The 18756-nt window shown below is 36.8% G+C and overlaps 2 protein-coding genes across 3 annotated transcripts in view; both read left to right on the top strand.

Annotated features, from left to right (window-relative positions):
* The first annotated feature begins 1887 nt into the window (after positions 1-1887).
* On the top strand, positions 1888-10878 carry dek (DEK proto-oncogene). Its single transcript, XM_079837845.1, has 13 exons — positions 1888-1965; positions 2514-2735; positions 2935-3143; positions 3234-3328; positions 3772-3892; positions 4022-4324; positions 4477-4599; positions 6228-6350; positions 7250-7372; positions 7779-7890; positions 8021-8166; positions 9611-9679; positions 9768-10878. The coding sequence occupies exons 2-13, from the start codon at positions 2537-2539 to the stop codon at positions 9777-9779; spliced, it is 1635 nt and encodes a 544-aa protein (XP_079693971.1). The 5' UTR covers positions 1888-1965; positions 2514-2536; the 3' UTR covers positions 9780-10878.
* A 527-nt stretch (positions 10879-11405) lies between these two features.
* scap (SREBF chaperone) overlaps positions 11406-18756 on the top strand; it is a 34067-nt gene continuing 26716 nt past the window's right edge. For both annotated transcript variants that reach the window (XM_079837351.1, XM_079837350.1), the window contains exons 1-2: positions 11406-11532; positions 16114-16314. In XM_079837351.1, coding sequence (XP_079693477.1) covers positions 16193-16314 — 122 coding nt within the window. In that variant the 5' untranslated portion in view covers positions 11406-11532; positions 16114-16192. The remainder of the gene's footprint in view (positions 11533-16113; positions 16315-18756) is intronic.

Genomic DNA, 18756 nt, shown 5'->3' with positions numbered 1-18756 from the left:
GCGCAGCACCTAAAAAGCAAACCATGCGTTGTTCATTGTGGGTGGGTCAACTTTGCCCTTAAACCTACGCTTGATTCAAATAACTTTTCCCACACATTTCAAAACAAAGTCCATGGTTGGGTAGAATGTGGACATGTGAGAGTGGACATGCATCTGCAAGTTGCTTTATCAAACTCTATAACCTGATGTGTTCTGTAAAGGGAATAAGGTGGGGAATATGTAGGGTTATCAAGGTTTTTCAGCTCCTGCTTTTAGCAATCCTCAAATGTAAAAAGCACATGACATCACAAAACACTTACTGTTCTTTACTGTTATTCTTTTTTTAAGAATATAGCCTATAGGCTACTTTTAAAATCAAGGTTCTTTGTTGACATTGATAGTTCATGAATACATGTTATTTTATAAACATATTCCTCACACTAAGAAAAAATGGTTCTTTTAAGAACTGTTCATTGAAAGGATATCTTTAGGGAACCAAACATAGTGTCATCTGTGAAAACACCCATTTGGAACCTTTATTTTTGAAGAGTGAGTGTGTAACAACTGCAACATGGGATAAAATGTGCACTCTCCTATAGATTGCATGACAATATGTTAATGAATGAATGAATGATTACTGAATCAGCAGGTGAGATTGATCATGTGTGGGAGATATGTGGTCAGAATAGAATACTGTCTTATATTTCTATTGCTGTACGCATAAGACTTGTACAGTGTTGTATGAGCTATATCTTTAACATGTTTTTCTTGATTCCTTATTTAATCTGACTCCTTAATATTGAGACATTTCTACACAATATTGGATTTAAAATGCTGAGTTACTTTTATGATTATAAAAAAACACTTGCTGAATAAAACATGCAATGTGATTGTGACAAATTATGCATGCACATATCTCCTAGTAGTGAATACTGTGGAAATTCTATTTTCACTGTTTCACATTAGCTTTTACCATGTTGCCCCCTGCTGTTAGTAAAAGTATTGCTGCCACCAACTGAACAACTTGTTCTGCTTGATTAAATTTTTTCCTGCATATTTTTATTACGTAGATCAAACAAGACTAGTCTTTGTACAAATTACTTATTTTTTCTGTCTGTTGAAAGAATATTTTCGCATAATGTCATTTTTATGTGTAAGTTAGTTGAAGTTTCCTTTACAATACTTTTCACTCAAACAACACTGAATTAAACCACACTTTTAAAGTATGCTTTACTAAACCCAACAACAAAAGCGTTAATAAAATAGAGTAAATACAGTCAACCGTATTAATTATTCAAGCCCCAGTGCATGCATGGGAACACCGGTATCAGAAAAGTTGAGTAATTTAAATTCAAATTCCCAGACATTGTATCTCAACTTTTTTTTTCTGAGGCTCTAAATGAAATAGCCTAGGCTAAGTTATCAAATGGCCCCAAAAATATTTGGACATTTAGGGGTGAATTCAGGGTGATTGGGACACTTTTTCCAAGTCATCTCAATGGATAAAAGTGTCCCAATCACCCTGAATTCACCCTAAGTCACAAATATGAATGCCACAGAGGAATACCATTGCAGACAAACAAAAATACCATATGACATCTAGACATGGATTACAATTCACTAACGTAAAATTGTATATCATGTTTTTAAAGAAAGACGGTACTATCACACAATCAATACATTTCACAAAAATAATTTTGTAACATTTTAAAATATACACAACAAACAGACAGTTAATGAATATAAACGTTTTTGACCACTTTATTCCTGCAAATATAAGTGGAATATTAAAGGTTAGGTCATGTAAAGTCATACTAATTTGGAAAAACGTGGGTGTGTAAATGATAGAACTTCATTTTTTGGGACCTGTCCTTTTTATATCATTTTTTCCGCGTGGTCACGTGATAGCCCGCCCTTTCTTTTCAAACGCCATGTTTACTGCGCACGTACATCATCACCACCAATTGGCAGCAGCAGCAGCACACAGTGAGTACATATGTTAAAGTATTAGCGCTTGGGTTTTATTGAGGTATTATCAGCTGTATTATTTTCTCTCAGTTGTGTTTTTTCGTGCACGAATGCAGGACTTGCCATGATGTGTTGCAAAATAAAATGTTGTGTTTCTGTGCGCAAGTAGGCGGGACAAAAAAGCTAGTCTGCTGTGCTATCAGTCTCGCGCCGCCTAAAAGCTTTGAGTCGCGAGCTTATGTATACGGAAAAGTTTGATTTTCACTTACGTTTGATTATATGTTTTATGTTTTCACCAGTGTACCTGATGTTTCGTAGATAATCGTTATTTCTTGGCTTGTTAGCATGCCAAAAGGTTTGTGTCTGTGTCTTACACCATTGGGATACAAACACGCGCCAAATTCGTTCTGCAGTAACAGCGCACTGTTATTGACGTGATTAGCGGCGACGAATAGAGCTGTTGTGTGAGGATATACATGATACAAGTAATACTTGTCTACTGTGGTATTCTATTGAATTTGATGGTTACAATACCGCGGCATGTCTTTTTTTAAAATCTAATTTAGGAATCAACTGAAAAATTCCAATCATGAGTGAAGAAATTGAAGCTGTCAAGACAGAGGATCTTCCTCATACTTTACTGGAAGAAAACTGCGTAAAAGAAGAGGAGGAGGACGACGAGAAGAAGAGGAAGAAGAAAAGGAAGAGGAGTCCATCTGATGATGCAGGGCATGATGAAGTGGAAAAACCTAAACCCGAAAGCAAGTCTAAACCTAGAGTCAAATTGTGTAAGTTGAATAATAGCAACAATTGAGGCCAAACCTATTCTTTCAAGGAATTCTATTCATGATGTAAATTAATGTTAAGCAATGTTACTTTGTATTTTGAGCTTTAATATAATTGTCATCAGCTCATCATGAATTAAACGAAGCTTAGATCACCCAGTCAAAAGTTACCATCATTGTCCTTTTGTAATTGTCTTTTCAGTCGAACCTGAAATTCTTGAAGGAAAACGGGAGAAAAAAATCATCCAGAGGCTTGATTTAATGGGTAGACGGAAGGAAAAGCTGAAGATTGAGAGCGCAGGAAGCGGTGACAAACTGGGAGACATTGCACGGATTAATCATGCCATCGGAAAGCTTAAACTCCCTCTGCTCAAACCACTGCATAAGATTGTATATGATCGACCGGGAACTGTAAGGTTTAGTCACTTAACACACAAATGGCCAAAAGCATGTTGCTACAGATTGTGTGTAACTTAATAATGCTGCTTAATGTTCATACAGGCATCAGCACTGCGGAAAAATCTTCGGCTATTTAATGGATTTCCTTTTGGAGAGGACAGTGACCTTTACAGCAAAAAGATGGAGAAAGTGAAAAAGTAAGTCTCTTTAACTACTTTGAAGCTTTTTTAAAAACACAATATATTTACACATCTGTGGTAAATCAAGGCACGAAAAGAGAAATTATGCATGCTTAACATAGTCAAGATCCATCATTTTTTTCCATGTCTGATTTTTGTCCCCACCTCTTTATTAAAATAACTCACAGTAAGGATGTAGCTGATACAGAGGAAGCATCTTCATCTTTTAAACAGACTTAATACAATTTTAATTCTGGCCAATGCTGATAATTATATGTGGAAGCAATTAAATATGCGACATTGGCACGTACTGATAAAAAATATATATATTTTAGGACAATGATGTTATTGCTCATATTTCAGTTTTGTGAAGTGAGCGTGAGCATGCACATAATAAAAACATCAGTAGTTTATTCCATCTGATGTGAAGTTCAATAATTCAATTTTTGTCTGTATGACAGGCTTCCAAAGGGACTGCTCAAAACCATCTGTCAGACTCTTGATCTGGAGAGGTCTGGAACGCAAACTGTTCTTTCGGAGAGGATCATGAAATTTCTTGTACAGCCAACTAACTCGGGAAAGGTGAGATCTTTCTCTCTGAACAATTACAATACACATTAAATGCAACTGTACAGCCAATGTACTGCTGGAGATTATTGGTGAAATGTCTGATGAGTTTGTCTTTAGCTTTTTGCCGATTTCTTTTTGCAGCCTGTCCTGAAGAAGAAAAAGAAGACGACCAAAGATGCCAAAAGAGAAAAATCTTCATCCAAAAGTAAGAAGCCACAGAAAAAAGTAGAAAGTGGAAAGTCCAGATCCATTGTCAGTGATTCCAGCAGTGATGATGATGATGATGATGACAATGATGAAGTAGAGAGTAAAGAGAACAGTAAGGGCACTGAGAAGTCTGTGACAGCAAGTCAAAAAGATAAAGACAGGGAAGATAAATCTTCTGATAAAGAGGAAGACGATGAGGATGATGATACTCCTAAAGAAGACAGTGAGGAGGAAGAAGTGAGTGAAATGTCTTTTGCTCTTCTGTGTGTTTTAGTTGACACTGTGGAAATATGACGTGACAAAGAATTTAACACAAATTCTCCACATTTATTTTGTTCAGACAATCTTACTGTGCTTACATTGCTTGTGTTTTGTCGGCAAATCTGCAGAAATCTCCTCCTCAGAAGAAATCTTCCACCATGAAGTCCATGAAGAAATCTGACCGAAAGTCAGATCAGACTGAATCAGAGGACAGTGACCAAGACATTCATGAAGACAAGAATGTAAAAAAGGTTGGACACAAATATTTAATAGTACTACTAGTAATATTTTCGCATTCTGAAACATCTTTTAACATTAGTAAAATAAATTCAAGCTTATTTGCAGGAATGCACCAGTCATGACTTTTTTCACCGCGGTTCCAATTGCCAATTGTTTAACAAGCAAATGATAATGGTTGCCATTTTTGTAAGCAAATGTATTTGCTCTATTACAGGACAAACTGGCCTTAAACAAAAATATCTGTAGTCATTTAAGATTAGAGGCAACCACTACTTTTGAATCACAATCCAAACAAAGATGCTACACACATGTAACAAGCAGTTATTTTTTTTTAATTTAAATTAAATTGTATAATTTCAGGATTTAAAGCTAAAGGAGCATGGTCTGACTTTAGCTTTGTGAAATTATGCAACATAAAACATACCTGCACAAACTGTAATGAAAATGCAAATTCTCTCTGACAGTAGGTGGCGCTTATGGAACAGCAACATATCCGCTTGTTAAGTCGTGACGTAAGGAATGCCGTTTCTGGGTCCAAGCCTCAACTCGTTTCACTTGAGAATGCCATCGACGGCTGTTTATGAGCGCTATTTATTTATATTAAGCATCAAACATTTTAAAAAGTTAAATATTTTAAATACTTACAGTCTACACAACAGTCTCTGTGCTCACAGCGTCACAGACATTAATATTTTAACGATTTATAAAAGATGAATCACTGTCTGGCCATCTGGAATTTTGGTATGGAGATAAAGGTTATGATAATTTTTTTTTTAGTATTACACCACATTGTGTGTGTACATTAGCACCGTTTGTTGTTTTTCTTGTGGTATGAGAGAGCGTTTGGACCCAGAAGCGCTGCCGCGTGACGTCAGACTTAACAACCGAATAGCGTTTTCTTTTGGTTACCACTATACAAAGCAGCGCTGCACTTATAAACACAACTTTAATAGACATTATACAGGGGTAAGATGAAAAGAAAGTACCATCCAAACTTTTCTGTAGACAGTCAGTTCCCTTCAGAGATGCCGTCATATAAACTCCAACCCTCAATTCAATATTTATATTTCGAGCATCGTGAGCTTGCGGTGCCTGGTACAGTATTTTCTCTGCTGGCATCTCTGTGCTATTTGCATCCCTCAGCCTATCCTGTATCTGGCCTGTGATAATGTTCTGTTTTCAGACTTTGCAATATTTTCACACAAATTACATTTTGGTGAATTATTGCAATGCAGTTTGTGTGCAAGTTCGTAATAGAAATCGGCCAAAATAAAACTAAAAATTGGTTCTGATTAATAGCCGGTTGACTGGTGCATCCCTTCTCATTTGAGCTTGTAGTTTTCATATGCTGTTTAAATCAGGCCTATGCTAGCAAAAATGCTGACTGACAATTAGGTCATTTGAAGCTTAATTTGATAACCATGAAAACTGCTATATCTTTCCAAAGAGTTTTGAACCGCCTCTGAAAGAAAAAGCTAAATTACATTTGACACCATAAGAACATTTATGAGTTTAGTTGACACTGGAAATGTGACACTTATAACAAAGATTTTAACATAAATTCTCCACATTTATGGTTTTACAGTTCAGACAATCTTACTGTGCTTACATTGCTTGTGTTTTGTCTGCAAATCTACAGAAATCTCTTCAGAAGAAGAAATCTTCCACCATGAAGTCAACAAAGAAATCTGACAAAAAGTCAGATCAGACTGCATCAGATGACAGTGACCAAGATATTCATGAAGACAAGAATGTAAAAAAGGTTGGACAGACACAAACTACTAATATTTTTTTAATCTAAAATGTAAATAAATTCAAGCTTATTTGAGCGTGTAGTTTTAGTATGCGGTTTAAGTTGGGCTTGTATCAGAAAAATGCTGAATAACAATTTGGTCATTTGAAGCTTAATTTGATAATGAAACCTGCTATATCTTTCTGAATGGTTTTTAACTGCCTCTGAAAGAAAATGCAAAATTACATTTGACACCATAAGAACACCTGAGTTTTAGTTCACACTGGAAATGTGAGGCACATTAGATTTCTTCACAGGTCCAAATTTTTTTAAGTCAGTGCAGAACCGAGAAATGGCATAAATGTACTAACCAACGCGGACCCGTATATTATTAAAAAAATGCCAAATGGCACATTCCACAGCAAATAGCTATTAACAAGTCAATAAACAAATTGCGAATATAAAACTTTTTGTCTTGCCTCCAGTTAGCAGCATTCTCCCTTGTACCTGACTGTGATGCATACAATCCTCCTTGCCAAGAAAGTTCCATCCATCCATGTTATTCTTGCCGATTGAAAAAGCATGCTTAATCCACTCATTATTCCAGTTTATTTCCACAATTTTCCCTTCCTAATTTTACAAGTTGCAAGTTACAAAACACACGCACAGCGCTGATTGACTCTCATCGCGGCCAGGTGTTGGATCGACTTTTGACGGGTATTGCACACAATGTTAAACAGACCCGGGACCCGACCCAGACCCATCTAAACATTTAAAATAGACCCAAACCCGGGTCCTCTGTGTAGACCTCTTAACACACATGACAAGATTTTTAACACAAATTCTCCACATTTATGATATTCTAGTTCAGACAATCTATAGACAATCTTACTGTGCTTACATTGCTTGTTTTGTCTGCAAATCAACAGAAATCTCCTCCTCAGAAGAAATCTTCCACGATGAAGTCCACAAAGAAATCTGACAAAAAGTCAGATCAGACTGAATCCGAGGACAGTGACCAAGGTGTTAATGAAGACAAGAATGTAAAAAAGGTTGGACACAAACACTTGCTACTAATATTTTTGAATTCTGAAATTTTGTAACACAATTTAAATAAATTCAAGCTTATTTGAGCTTGTAGTTTTGGTATGCTGTTTAAGTCAGGCCTGTATCAGCAAAATACTGATTCATAGTTGGTTAATTTGAAACTTAATTTGATAACAGTGAAAATTGCTATATGTTTATAGCTATTATATATTTTATATACTGCCTCTGAAAGAAAAAGCAAACTTACATTTGACACGAGATAAGAACAAGTTCATTTGTAGCTCTTTAGATTTACAGATCTGCTGATGCTTCAGAAATGTGTGAAGTTTTTCCAACTGGTTTTCTTTCTCGGAGCTACATGCTTATATGAAATTGCATTAAACCTGACAATTTAACTCACAATTTTCCTAGACAAAAAAGAAGCCTGTGGCAAAGAGAAAAGCACCAGCAAAACCTGTCCCTAAAACCAAGAAAGCTGACAGCAGCAGCAACCGAAAGAAAAAGATGGCAAGCAAGAGCAAGGGTAATAATGCAGCAAATAATTTTTGTCTAACATAACATTACATGGAATAATTTAGCATCATATCAAAACTGCAGTTATACACTTTGTTATGCAAAGCGCTGAGTTTGACATGCTGTATTTTAACATCCAGATGAAAGTGACAGCTCTGATGATGATCAGCCATTGATCAAGATGCTTAAAAAATCACCAACTGATGACCAGTTGAAGGAGGCGATCCAGGATCTTCTGAAAGATGCGAACTTGGAAGAAGTTACAATGAAGCAAATTACCCGACAAGTATGTTATGTTACAGCATTTATCGGGGACAAAATGGCTAATTTTGAGGGCAGGGTATGTACGGTCATGGAAAACCTGGAAAAGTCCAGGTAAAATGGCCATATCCAGGCGTGGAAAAGATTTGGAAAAATATATAAACCCAGAACGTTTTGGAAAAGTCATGGAAATTTGTTTCACAAGTATTTGTATAATAGAATGTTTATTCGGGGCCTGCTCTCTCTTATTATGATGCGCAAATGACTTCACATCAGCACATCTGCATTACAAGCGAGCTGCATGCTGCGATACAAGACTTTTTTGTGACATTCTTGACGTTCTTTTCTAAGTTTTTGGGGATTTCCCATCACTGACGTCAGAGCTGTTCAGTGCATTGAATGCCATTGATCTCTATAAAGGGAAACATCAGCTTCATCTTTTACCCAGGTGATGCGTTGATCGTCGATTGAGCCTTGCAAAGTGGCGCTCAAAGTTAAATCAGTTTTAACTAGGGCTGAAGCGATTCCTCGAGTAACTCGAATACAAAAAATCATTGAGGCAATTTATTTGCCTCGAAGCTTCATTTAGTCCATTTAACTACAGTCATGTTGCAGAAAACTATATCCGCAGACGTTCCAAAAATTGTGGGTGGATGAGTGATAAATCATTAAATGAAGACTGTGTGTTGAGCTTCAGGATGCGACGCTGAACATTTTAAGTTTAATTTGCGTCAGCTTGCTGAAGATATACGAGCTGCGAAACACAAGAAGCGACCAGCATGAACGCAGTTTGCACATGCATCACCGTCATTGTGATGTGTATGTGAAATGTTTAATGGGACTTTATGTACATGATATCTCAGAAATGTGCACCATTTAGAATTTTCTCAAAGCAAAGCGCAACAAATTGCAGAACAAGCTGTACCTTTAGTGTGTGCGTGATGCGCAGCACTGCTTTCAGAGCTGCGTGCTTTCATTGATTTTCATGATTTGAGTAATTTAAATCTCACACTTTAATCATATTTATAGCTTCTAACTTAACAAAACAAGCGGTGTTACTATGATGAATGATTACCTCAAAATGTAGATCTGTATGTGTGATGTACTTTATCTGAATTAAATACAAACACATCTCTTGGTTTTGCTCACGTTCCAGCAGTTACTCCTCCGTGTGCTGTATAGGTTGTCTTTTTTTATAAACGGTTTAATGATGACTCCCTCATAAAGACAGCCCCTTGCTGATGAAATGGCCATATTGAGATATTCACCGTGGCAGCCCTACATGCTTGTAATTTATGCATCATCTCCAGTAAAACAAATTCTAGGGGAAGACCCACCCACATTTTTTTGGTTTACGACGCCCATGACAATAGATTATGAACATGTTCCACTAAAGTCTGACAACCTGACAAGTTTCCAAATAATAATATAACATAAATAATAGTTTATGAACTTCCTCTTGTTTGTAGGTTTATGACAAGTATCCAGACTTTGATCTGACCAGCAGAAAGGAATTCATCCGGGAGACAGTTAAACGCGTAAGTATCTCCAAAGTGATAATTCAGTATTTTATAATCGATTGGTCAATAGGCAGCTTTTATAATGGGTAATTTTCTTGTTTTTCAGTTGATATCATGAAGTGAAAAGAAGAAAAGGCCTTATTTAAAAGGATTGCAAGGGTGAAGATTGTGTAAAAGACTCGATTTTCATTACACTGTTGACAGTTGTGCAGTTTTTATTTTATACAAGGTTTCTCAACTTTCCAGCAAATTCTGATTTTTTTATTTTATTTTAAAAAGTATTTTCTAAAGTCTGAATTTTCACATTTGACAGCGAATTATGTAAATTGTTTTGTTTATAATATACCAAATTTTTCTTAAATTCTTCTCCCCCATTTAATTTGTAATGGCACATAGTCATAATCACTATTTTACTTTTGACAAGACATTACCGTTGCCAAGATATTGTATGCAATATTTAGAAAGTATTTGGTCTCGCCTGTTATTAGCATTGGGTTTAATTTTTGAGGTACTGAATGCTGATTTTCAAAATTTAAACTTTTTAGAAATTCATATTTTGGTCTATTATTATATTTCAACATGCAATTTGACAGTGTCAGCTTCTATTTCAGTGTTGTGCTTAACAGAAGAATTTGGGATTTTAATACTAATTTGTAAAGAGCAAAAAGCATTGAACTTTTTTTTAAACCTTTTTTTTCAGTTTTGTTTCCATACAAGTTTTTGTAAATATGCTTTGTATGTGCAGTTTTATTTCCTATATTTTAATACTAGTCATAAGGATCAAAAATAACTTAAATCCATATCTTACATGTAACTCATACCTGCAGGTCTGTGTTGTAGATTAGGTTCTCTGATAGGACGAGTTAAGTTTGATCTGTTGTATACACTAACCTCCGTAACCAGTTGATCAGTTATCATCAATCATATTATTCAGTATGCATCACAAAAACCTACAAAACGAAAACAAAGATGTGTTTATTTTGTAATAAATTGATTTTTCATAAAATATAACCTGTCTGTTTCTTAAAACTACTGTTCAGTTGCCACTTGTTGATGGTGTTTTAATATTTTTAAGTTACAGTTAAAATTTGTTTTAACTCAACCTTTTGGACTGGAAGGTTCTCCATTGTCCAACAAAATGTCCAATATTTTCATAAACGTTGGAAATCAAACCAAGGTTTATTGAAAATATTGTATGCATAAATGTATCTCCGAGTAAAAAAAATAAAACGTACGTTCCCTGACCGGGAATCGAACCCGGGCCGCGGCGGTGAGAGCGCCGAATCCTAACCACTAGACCACCAGGGACTGTGGCGTAGACAGGTACTAAATTCATTTTTTAAAGATTCAGTATCCTAAATAGTTTCTGCAATAAAATCATACTATCTTGTCCTTAAAATACATTGAGCTGTAGCCATCAAGGACGCCTCGTGCTTGTAAAGGACTGTGTTTTAAATGTACCTGTCAGGAAACAATCACAACTGATACATTATTATAACCCTTACATATAATACAATGTGTTCATACAATGCTAACTTTTTGCGAACTACATAATTCGATTTAAGAAGCATTTTTTTTGTCTACACGCCACTTCGTACCTTCTTGTGGCCAGTAGAGTCCGCATTTTATGCGTTTTAGAGATTTGGCATTTCCCGTTATGACCAATAGAGGTCGTAGATTGACGCGTTTTTAGTTTTGCTCTGCTGGAGGTTGAAGTTGAGGGGTCATGTTGGATAGTGGTGGCTTACAGTAGCTGACATGATGCAGGCAGAACATTAGAGACGTACAGCCACCTGCCTGCAGGAACTGAATAGGAGCGATTCGCCGTTAAAACAAGCCATCAGAGAGGAAGGGTAGAACCTGTTATTAGGGTAAGCGATGATTCGAACACTGTTTTTGGTTTGTGTGCTCATGTTGCTAAATTAGAGCATTTTAGAAACATGGCAGGCCCTTAGTGTTGAAGTGTTCACTATTACTGTTAGCTCGTCCAGTAACATGCTGTCAAAGCGCTTCCTAGATAAATGTGTAAAGCTTGTCGCCACATTGAGGGGATGAAATGTGTAAGCTGAATTATTCTATGCAATGTATATGTACGTCAAACTAATCAATACTATAGAACTGGAAGCCAGGTGCTTTAAAACATGAACTGTTGCTAATGCTAAAGCGTTAGCCGTTCGGCTAAAGTTAATACCATGGAAACGTGTATCAGGTTCATCTCGCACAAGACCAAGATAATAAATATTATCTGAGGGATTTTAAAGGGCATTGACGCAGTTGATGCAGCACTGTAGTCATGTGTTGTTCAGCGACTGATATCTTTAGCTATGTTAGACTGATCTCAGCTCAGCTAATGCACAGTTTAATTGATTGACAATAACGGCAGAAGAAACGTGGGAATTACATCAGCCTGAGCACCGCACGTTGTATTATTACAGTGCAGTAACTTACGTAGCTTGTGCTGTACCATAAAAGCACTGTGGTATTCTGTGAAGTAACATTTAAGCAATGTAGACCATTTAGTAGCATGCTATGTATCAAAGTACCATGGTATTACCGTCTCGTACATCACTGTGCCATTGTAGTACCACAGTATTGCTTTCTTGCTTTAAGTATGTTGATTTGTTAAACTGCAAACCTGTCTGAATTATGTGCAGTTTTTCTTGTGTTCGTGCAAATGGATTTGATGCAAATTCAATTTGATTGTTATTGTTTATACTGTTGTGTATCATTTCGACTTTAATTATCTGTGAGATGGAAATAGTTTCTTTATATCATTATTATGTTTTGGTTATAAATAATAAACAATTGGGCTTGATGTTTCTTCAGGATGTGTTTTGACCAGCAAAGATTTGCAAAAATATGACAGTCACAGGAATCGCTGGTTAAGCCGTTCATTTTTTCTTAAAGGGTTAGTTCACCCAAAAATTACAATTATTCACTCACTCTCATGTTATTCCAAACCTGTAAGACTTTCGTTTATCTTCGAAACACAAATTAAGATAATTTTGATGAAATCTGAGAGATTTTTGTCCCTCCATTGACAGCCTATGCAACTACCACTTTGACTTCAAAAAGTTCATAAAGAGATCATAAAACTAATCCATATGAATTGAGCGGTTTAGTCAAAATTTTCTGAAGAGACACAATCGCTTTATATAATGAACATTTTTAATTTAGTCTTTTTTCACATATAGAATAAGCTATACCTTTAAGTATCTTTAGTTCTGTTTTATGCTGCTTAAAAACTAGAGATGGACATTGAGATAATCGGTAATTAAAAATTGGTTATCAGAAACAAAAAGAATCTGTATCATATAGATCTAGAGAAATAGGCTAAAGGGTTTTTGCAATAGATTTACAGTGGAACATTTTGAGTGTTGCTGACAAATCCAGTTGAGACTGTAAAATTTTGACAACCTAATGTTTTAAAGGCAAAGTCTTTTTTATGCAGGAGATGGACTTAATGTGTTCCTTTTTTGTCCAGTTTCTAGACTTTAAATGCCTTAGTTTTGGAAAACAATATGTAGCAGAATATTTTAAGTGCCCTATGTGATTGGCACGTGCTGTTACAATGGAATAATGGAACTGGTTGTAATTTGTTTGAAGGTCCTGTCTGAAGCAGCAAAAAGTTGTAGCCCAGCATGCTTGATAGAGTTACCAGGTTCTTGTGTCATTAAACTGTCAAACAGGGTTGCTTTGCACAAACCGGTCAGTCTGTCAGCCCCACGTGTTTGTCCGCCCGCGCAGCACAATCCCTCAAGAATCCCTCATGCGGTAGCATTTGGGTTTGCCAGGATGTTCAGTCTTTAAATGGTGTCTCTGGTTCTTTTGAAAGTCGTCAGATTCGGCTATAGACAGAAAGAGGGAATGTGTGAATGCATTAGAGAGAAAGAGAGATACTCTGTGTCAGATTGAGACTCAACCCTATATGCTGGAATGGAAAAGAGACTTTTAGGGCCCTATCATACATCTGGCGCATTGCGGCGCCAGGCGCGACGCAAGTGATTTTTGCTAGTTTCATCCAGACGATGTTGTCATTTTCATGTCCAGCGCCACGTTTAAATAGTAAATGCATCTGCGCCCATTTGTGTACCTATGGGCATGCTGGTCTAAAAACGAGGTGTGTTCAGGCGCATTGTTGGCGCATTTTGAGGCAACTGAAATAGACTGAGCCATTGGCGCAGTATTTTTTTGTTATTTAAAGAGCGTGTTAGTAATATGCTTATTACACACACACAGGGAAGTGCAGCAGCACACAAACATTTTTAAATATAAAAAATAAAATGATTTATCTCTGGAGAAGTGTTCAGTCTTTTCGCTTGCAAATTCCACCATGTAAATAGCAATCCGCCATGGTGCAAGCGCAACTGGCTTTTAAAGGGAATGGGAGATGAGGCTCTGATTGGTTTATTGCACGTTACGCCCAAACACACCCATGACTCATTAAGAGAATAGGGACAACCCTTTTAGACCATGTGCCTGGCACGCCGACCATTTTTCCCGTCGTTAAACTATAGCAAAAGTGGATTCAGACACGCCCTAAGTGCGCTTGCACCGTGCGCTTTAGACCAGGCGCTTAGAGCGTTAAAATAGGGCCCTTAAACTTAACCTCAACCATAAATCGCATATTCTGTCTACATTTACTAATTTTCATATCTTTCAAATGTGTTTGATTGTCCTTCTAAAATCTTGTAAAAGTTTCTGGGGAAAAAACATTTACGTTGTTTTCAATTTTTGACCACAGTGATCTGCTTCAGCTTTTTTATTTTATGGGATATTATTATTGTTATTATTTTTATTACCATTAGTGACACCTTAATCATTCATTATATTCCATCAATCTCTTTAATTCTTTTTCTGTCCCTGCTTTTGTTGTGCGTATTGATTATTTGGCACTATTGTATATAACAATCCTGCCAGTTTATTATATTATATTATATTATATTATATTATATTATATTATATTATATTATATTATATTATATTATATTATATTATATTATATTATATTATATTATATTATATTATATTATATTATATTAATTATATTATATAGCCTCATTCCATTATAACACACCATTAAGCTGCTCATTAGAGATAGTTCAGTTTCAAAGAAGCCTGATCTTTTTGGTGAAATTTCCTCAACTAAGTTCAACTTGTCTGTTGTAATATCTGCGGGTTTGACAGAAAAGAGGCGCTTGGATCTTTTGAAAAGAGAACATTGCATTAATATCAACGGTTCTCTTTCTCAGTCGTTTTTTTATGAAATCTCTTGCATAATGTCATCAAGGCCCATACACTTGAGTAGTATATGTGTAGCATCTCTGTGTGAGGCTGTATGTGTCATCTTGTTTATGTAATATTTACAGAAATGTATGAACGGTATCCACTCACGAGGTAAATTCCAGGGAGGAATGTTTCTGCTCTGTGGTGTAGTCACAGGGGCACCCGTTGACAAAAAAGAGCTCTTTGTAAACCATAGACCGCCAGTATAACCCTTGAAACCTCTGGTTTCAGAGTTTAAAAGTCCAGAATCCACCTCTGTGGGCAAAGGGTCATTTTGAACAGATAGATTTTCTAAAGAATGGCCTGCTAGTTAGCTGTTAGCAGAGATGTGTTTAAGGAGGTTAGTTTGGTCGGTAACACATTACAATAAGGTTCAATTAGTTAATATTAGTTAATGCATTGAGTGTCATTAAAGGATTTGTTCACTTTAAAATGGAAATTACCCCATGATTTACTCAAGCCATCCTAGGTGTATGACTTTCTTCTTTCTGATGAACACAGAGTTATATTTAATACATATCTTGACCTTCCAAGCGTTATAATGGCAGTGACGTGGTCCATTGAGTTTGAAGTTCAAAAAAGTGCATCCATCCCTCCATCCATCATAAACATAGTCCACACGGGGGTTTGATAGAGTTTTGTAAGAAAAATATCCATATTTAAAACTTTATAAAGTCTAGCTTCCGCCAGACCGCCTTCCGTATTCAATTTATGCAGAAAGTGTAACGCCTCTCGCAGTTCAAAGCGCTTATGTTATGTCCGACATCATCGCCACACCAGTTACGCTTATTTCGTGAGTTGAATATGTAAGGCGGTCTGGCAGAAGCTAGATATTTTACTTTAGAAAGTTTTAAATCTGGATATTTTTCTTACACGCGCATCAATTCGCTTCAGAAGGTTCTTTATTAACCCCCTGGAGAGTAAGTTTATGATGGATGGATGCACTTTTTTGAGCTTCAAACACAATGGACCCCTGTCACTGCCATTATAAAGCTTGGAAGCGTCAGAACAAAAAGATAGATAATGCTTTTAATATGCATCAACGGCTCTAAAAAGCATTTGGTTTTTATCAGTAAGATGAAAGCACATCCATTTTTGTCCTACAAAAATCACTTTACATCACAAAGAATGAGATCCACATTTAGTTGCATGCTGTATTTCTGCAGATCCCTGGATGCCCGCCGGTGCCCTCGCCCTGGCCGCCCACGCAGACTCGATGGCCATCAGCTGACCCCTCCCCCCAGGATGACGGTGAGAGAGCGGCTTCGGCAGAACATCTCGGCCGCCTTCTACCGGCACGGCCTGCTATGCGCCTCCTACCCAGTTCCCATCATTCTCTTCACCTCTGCCAGCATCCTGACCTGCTGGTGAGTCTGCCATCATGATTTTGATAAGACCGGGAAGTAAAGGGATTATGAAGTATTGTGAGTGAGATTTGAACTAATCATGGACAAAGTGACCGCTAGGCCACAGCTCTGAAGGCCTTTGTCAATGTTGAAGTACTTTATGGAAAAAGCAGCTTATCTGAACAAATCTGTGGGTGGGATGTTTTTGGGTGTGAAAGGGTGAGAGAGGGCAACAAACGAATGAAGCTGCCTTGTGGTCGGTTGTTCTGCACAGTTTGATTCGAAAGCAAGATCGTGCCAAGAGGACTGTGTGTAGCACAAACACAAAAGTGGTGCACTGAGCAGGAGAAAGCGTTTTTCTCATGCCTTCTTTTTTTTGCGTCTGTCAGCAAAATGTGAATTAAATCTCTGACGCTTCGGATAAAGGACAAAATCCATGTGGAAAAGAGTGAGTGTGTGAACATTTCTCTCAGAGAACTGCCCAGTGTCTCCAGCTGCCTGGAGGAACAGAAGTAAGCTTTGTGAAAATGGCAGCTACTTGTCACTACAGACGCCCGAGTTCTTTCTGAGCTGGAGAAGAGAAGGTGCTGGGCAGTTACGCAGAATAGCTCTACTCAGCCTCAAGACAAATATTAAAGGGATATTCTGAAGTAAACACAAATTGAGCACTGCTGATTACTGATTATGACACAAAATTATATTGATTTGTCCTTCAGTTTGTGTGTACAGTAATGCACTTACAATGATTGTATTCTAAGAGGTTAAGCGTTTCAGAGGGTTTAAAAGCAGAATGTGAAAGTTGTATGTCTTCAATCAGAGGTTTTATTAATTTGTCCTTACAATAACAAGTGTTATTTGCAGTGATTATAAGCAAGATGTTTTCTGTCAGAGCAGAAATTGTTTTTGTTTTCAACAGTAGTTGTAAATCTTAAAGTTTACTGTAAAAGACTTTGGTTTTCACTTTGAACAGTTGCTACGTTTATTGGCTGTATATGCAGTACATTTTTGCACACTTCTTTTACACTAGTTTCATTGTAAAAACCCATTAGTCACTCAGCAACAGATTTTTTCCCCTTTTGTGACATACAGCCAAGGCTTATAGATTATTGAAGTTCAGGCCTGATTTTGGGATATGGGCGTTGTACTTAAGAATGAATGTTATCGTGCAGGGGTGGGGTCTAACTGGACTTAAAGGGATAGGCCTAGTTCAACCAAAAATTTTAATTATCCCATGATTTACTCACCCTCAAGCCATCCTAGGTGTATTTGACATTCTTCTTTCAGACAAATACAATCAGAGTTTGATATATTTTTTAAATTCCTGGCTAAACCATCATTATAATGGCAGTGAATGGCAGGCCATCCATTATAAAAGTAATCCACACGGCTTCAGGGGGTTAATAAAGGCCTTCTGAAGCGAATCGATGGGGTTTTGTAAGAAAAATCTCCAAATTTAAAACTTTATAAAGTAAAATATCTAGCTCCCATCACTCTGATCGCCTTCCGTATTCAACTTATGAAGAAAGTGTAACGCCTCTCGCAGTTCAAAATGCTTACGCTACATCTGATGCGAGGTACGCTTTTTGCGCAACTTTACTGTCCCTTTAATGATTGGAGAAGTGAAATTAAATATTGTGAATTTTCATTTCATGCCGACTTTAATGATAGTTCTAATTCTGCGAAAATATAGTTAACAGTAATGCCAGAGAAATTATATAATTGAAATTGCTTTCAAAAATATTTTTTTCCAGCTGATGAACGATAAAAACAGTGGCAGCCAATCAACTTTAAATAGCTTGAGCATTTAAATCAGCAGGCGACATAACTGCAGTGTGCGTTCATAATAAACCGAACGTTATTCTCCATTGATGTGGATGCAAATATAATGAACCCATCTACCCTGGTGCAATCACAAGGCCACAGCTCACCCGAAAGGAATATTAGTTTGATTTGAGAAAACAGGACTTCAATAAAACAGGCTTATTAAATCATTTTCAAAGCCATGGAAAGAGGTTGAGGTATAATGTAGTTTGCACAAAACCCTTCTGTTTCCCTGATGTCATGTGTTTTAAAACTTAATCCCATCAGCGTGTGCTCTTCTCTTTACAACACTGCTGTTATGGGTGGGGGAAATTCAGGTCATTTCAAGGCCTATTGAAGGGGAATGACAGATGTTTCTTTTGTGAGAAGTAGGGGCTGGTCATATTGTCCATCTGGAGGGTTTATCAGTCCCTCAGTGTTTGTACTGCAGTGCTGAAAGTATTGTGTGCCGTCTTGTGCAATCACTTTTTCCTAGAAAGTGTAGTCAAGTCACCTTTATTTATATAGTGCTTTATACAATACAGATTGTTTCAAAGAAGCTTTACAGTGATAACAGGAAAATTATCATTTCGACTGTTGTTCAGCTGAAATCAGTTCAGTGTTGATTCAGTTCCGTTGTAAAGGTCATCAATTATAAAAGTG

The sequence above is a fragment of the Gobio gobio genome, assembly GCF_949357685.1.
Source record: "Gobio gobio genome assembly, chromosome: 15".
In the NCBI taxonomy this organism is placed as follows: Eukaryota; Metazoa; Chordata; class Actinopteri; order Cypriniformes; family Gobionidae; genus Gobio; species Gobio gobio.
Note: the sequence above shows the minus strand (reverse complement) of the source record. Positions and strands in the feature narration are given on the sequence as shown.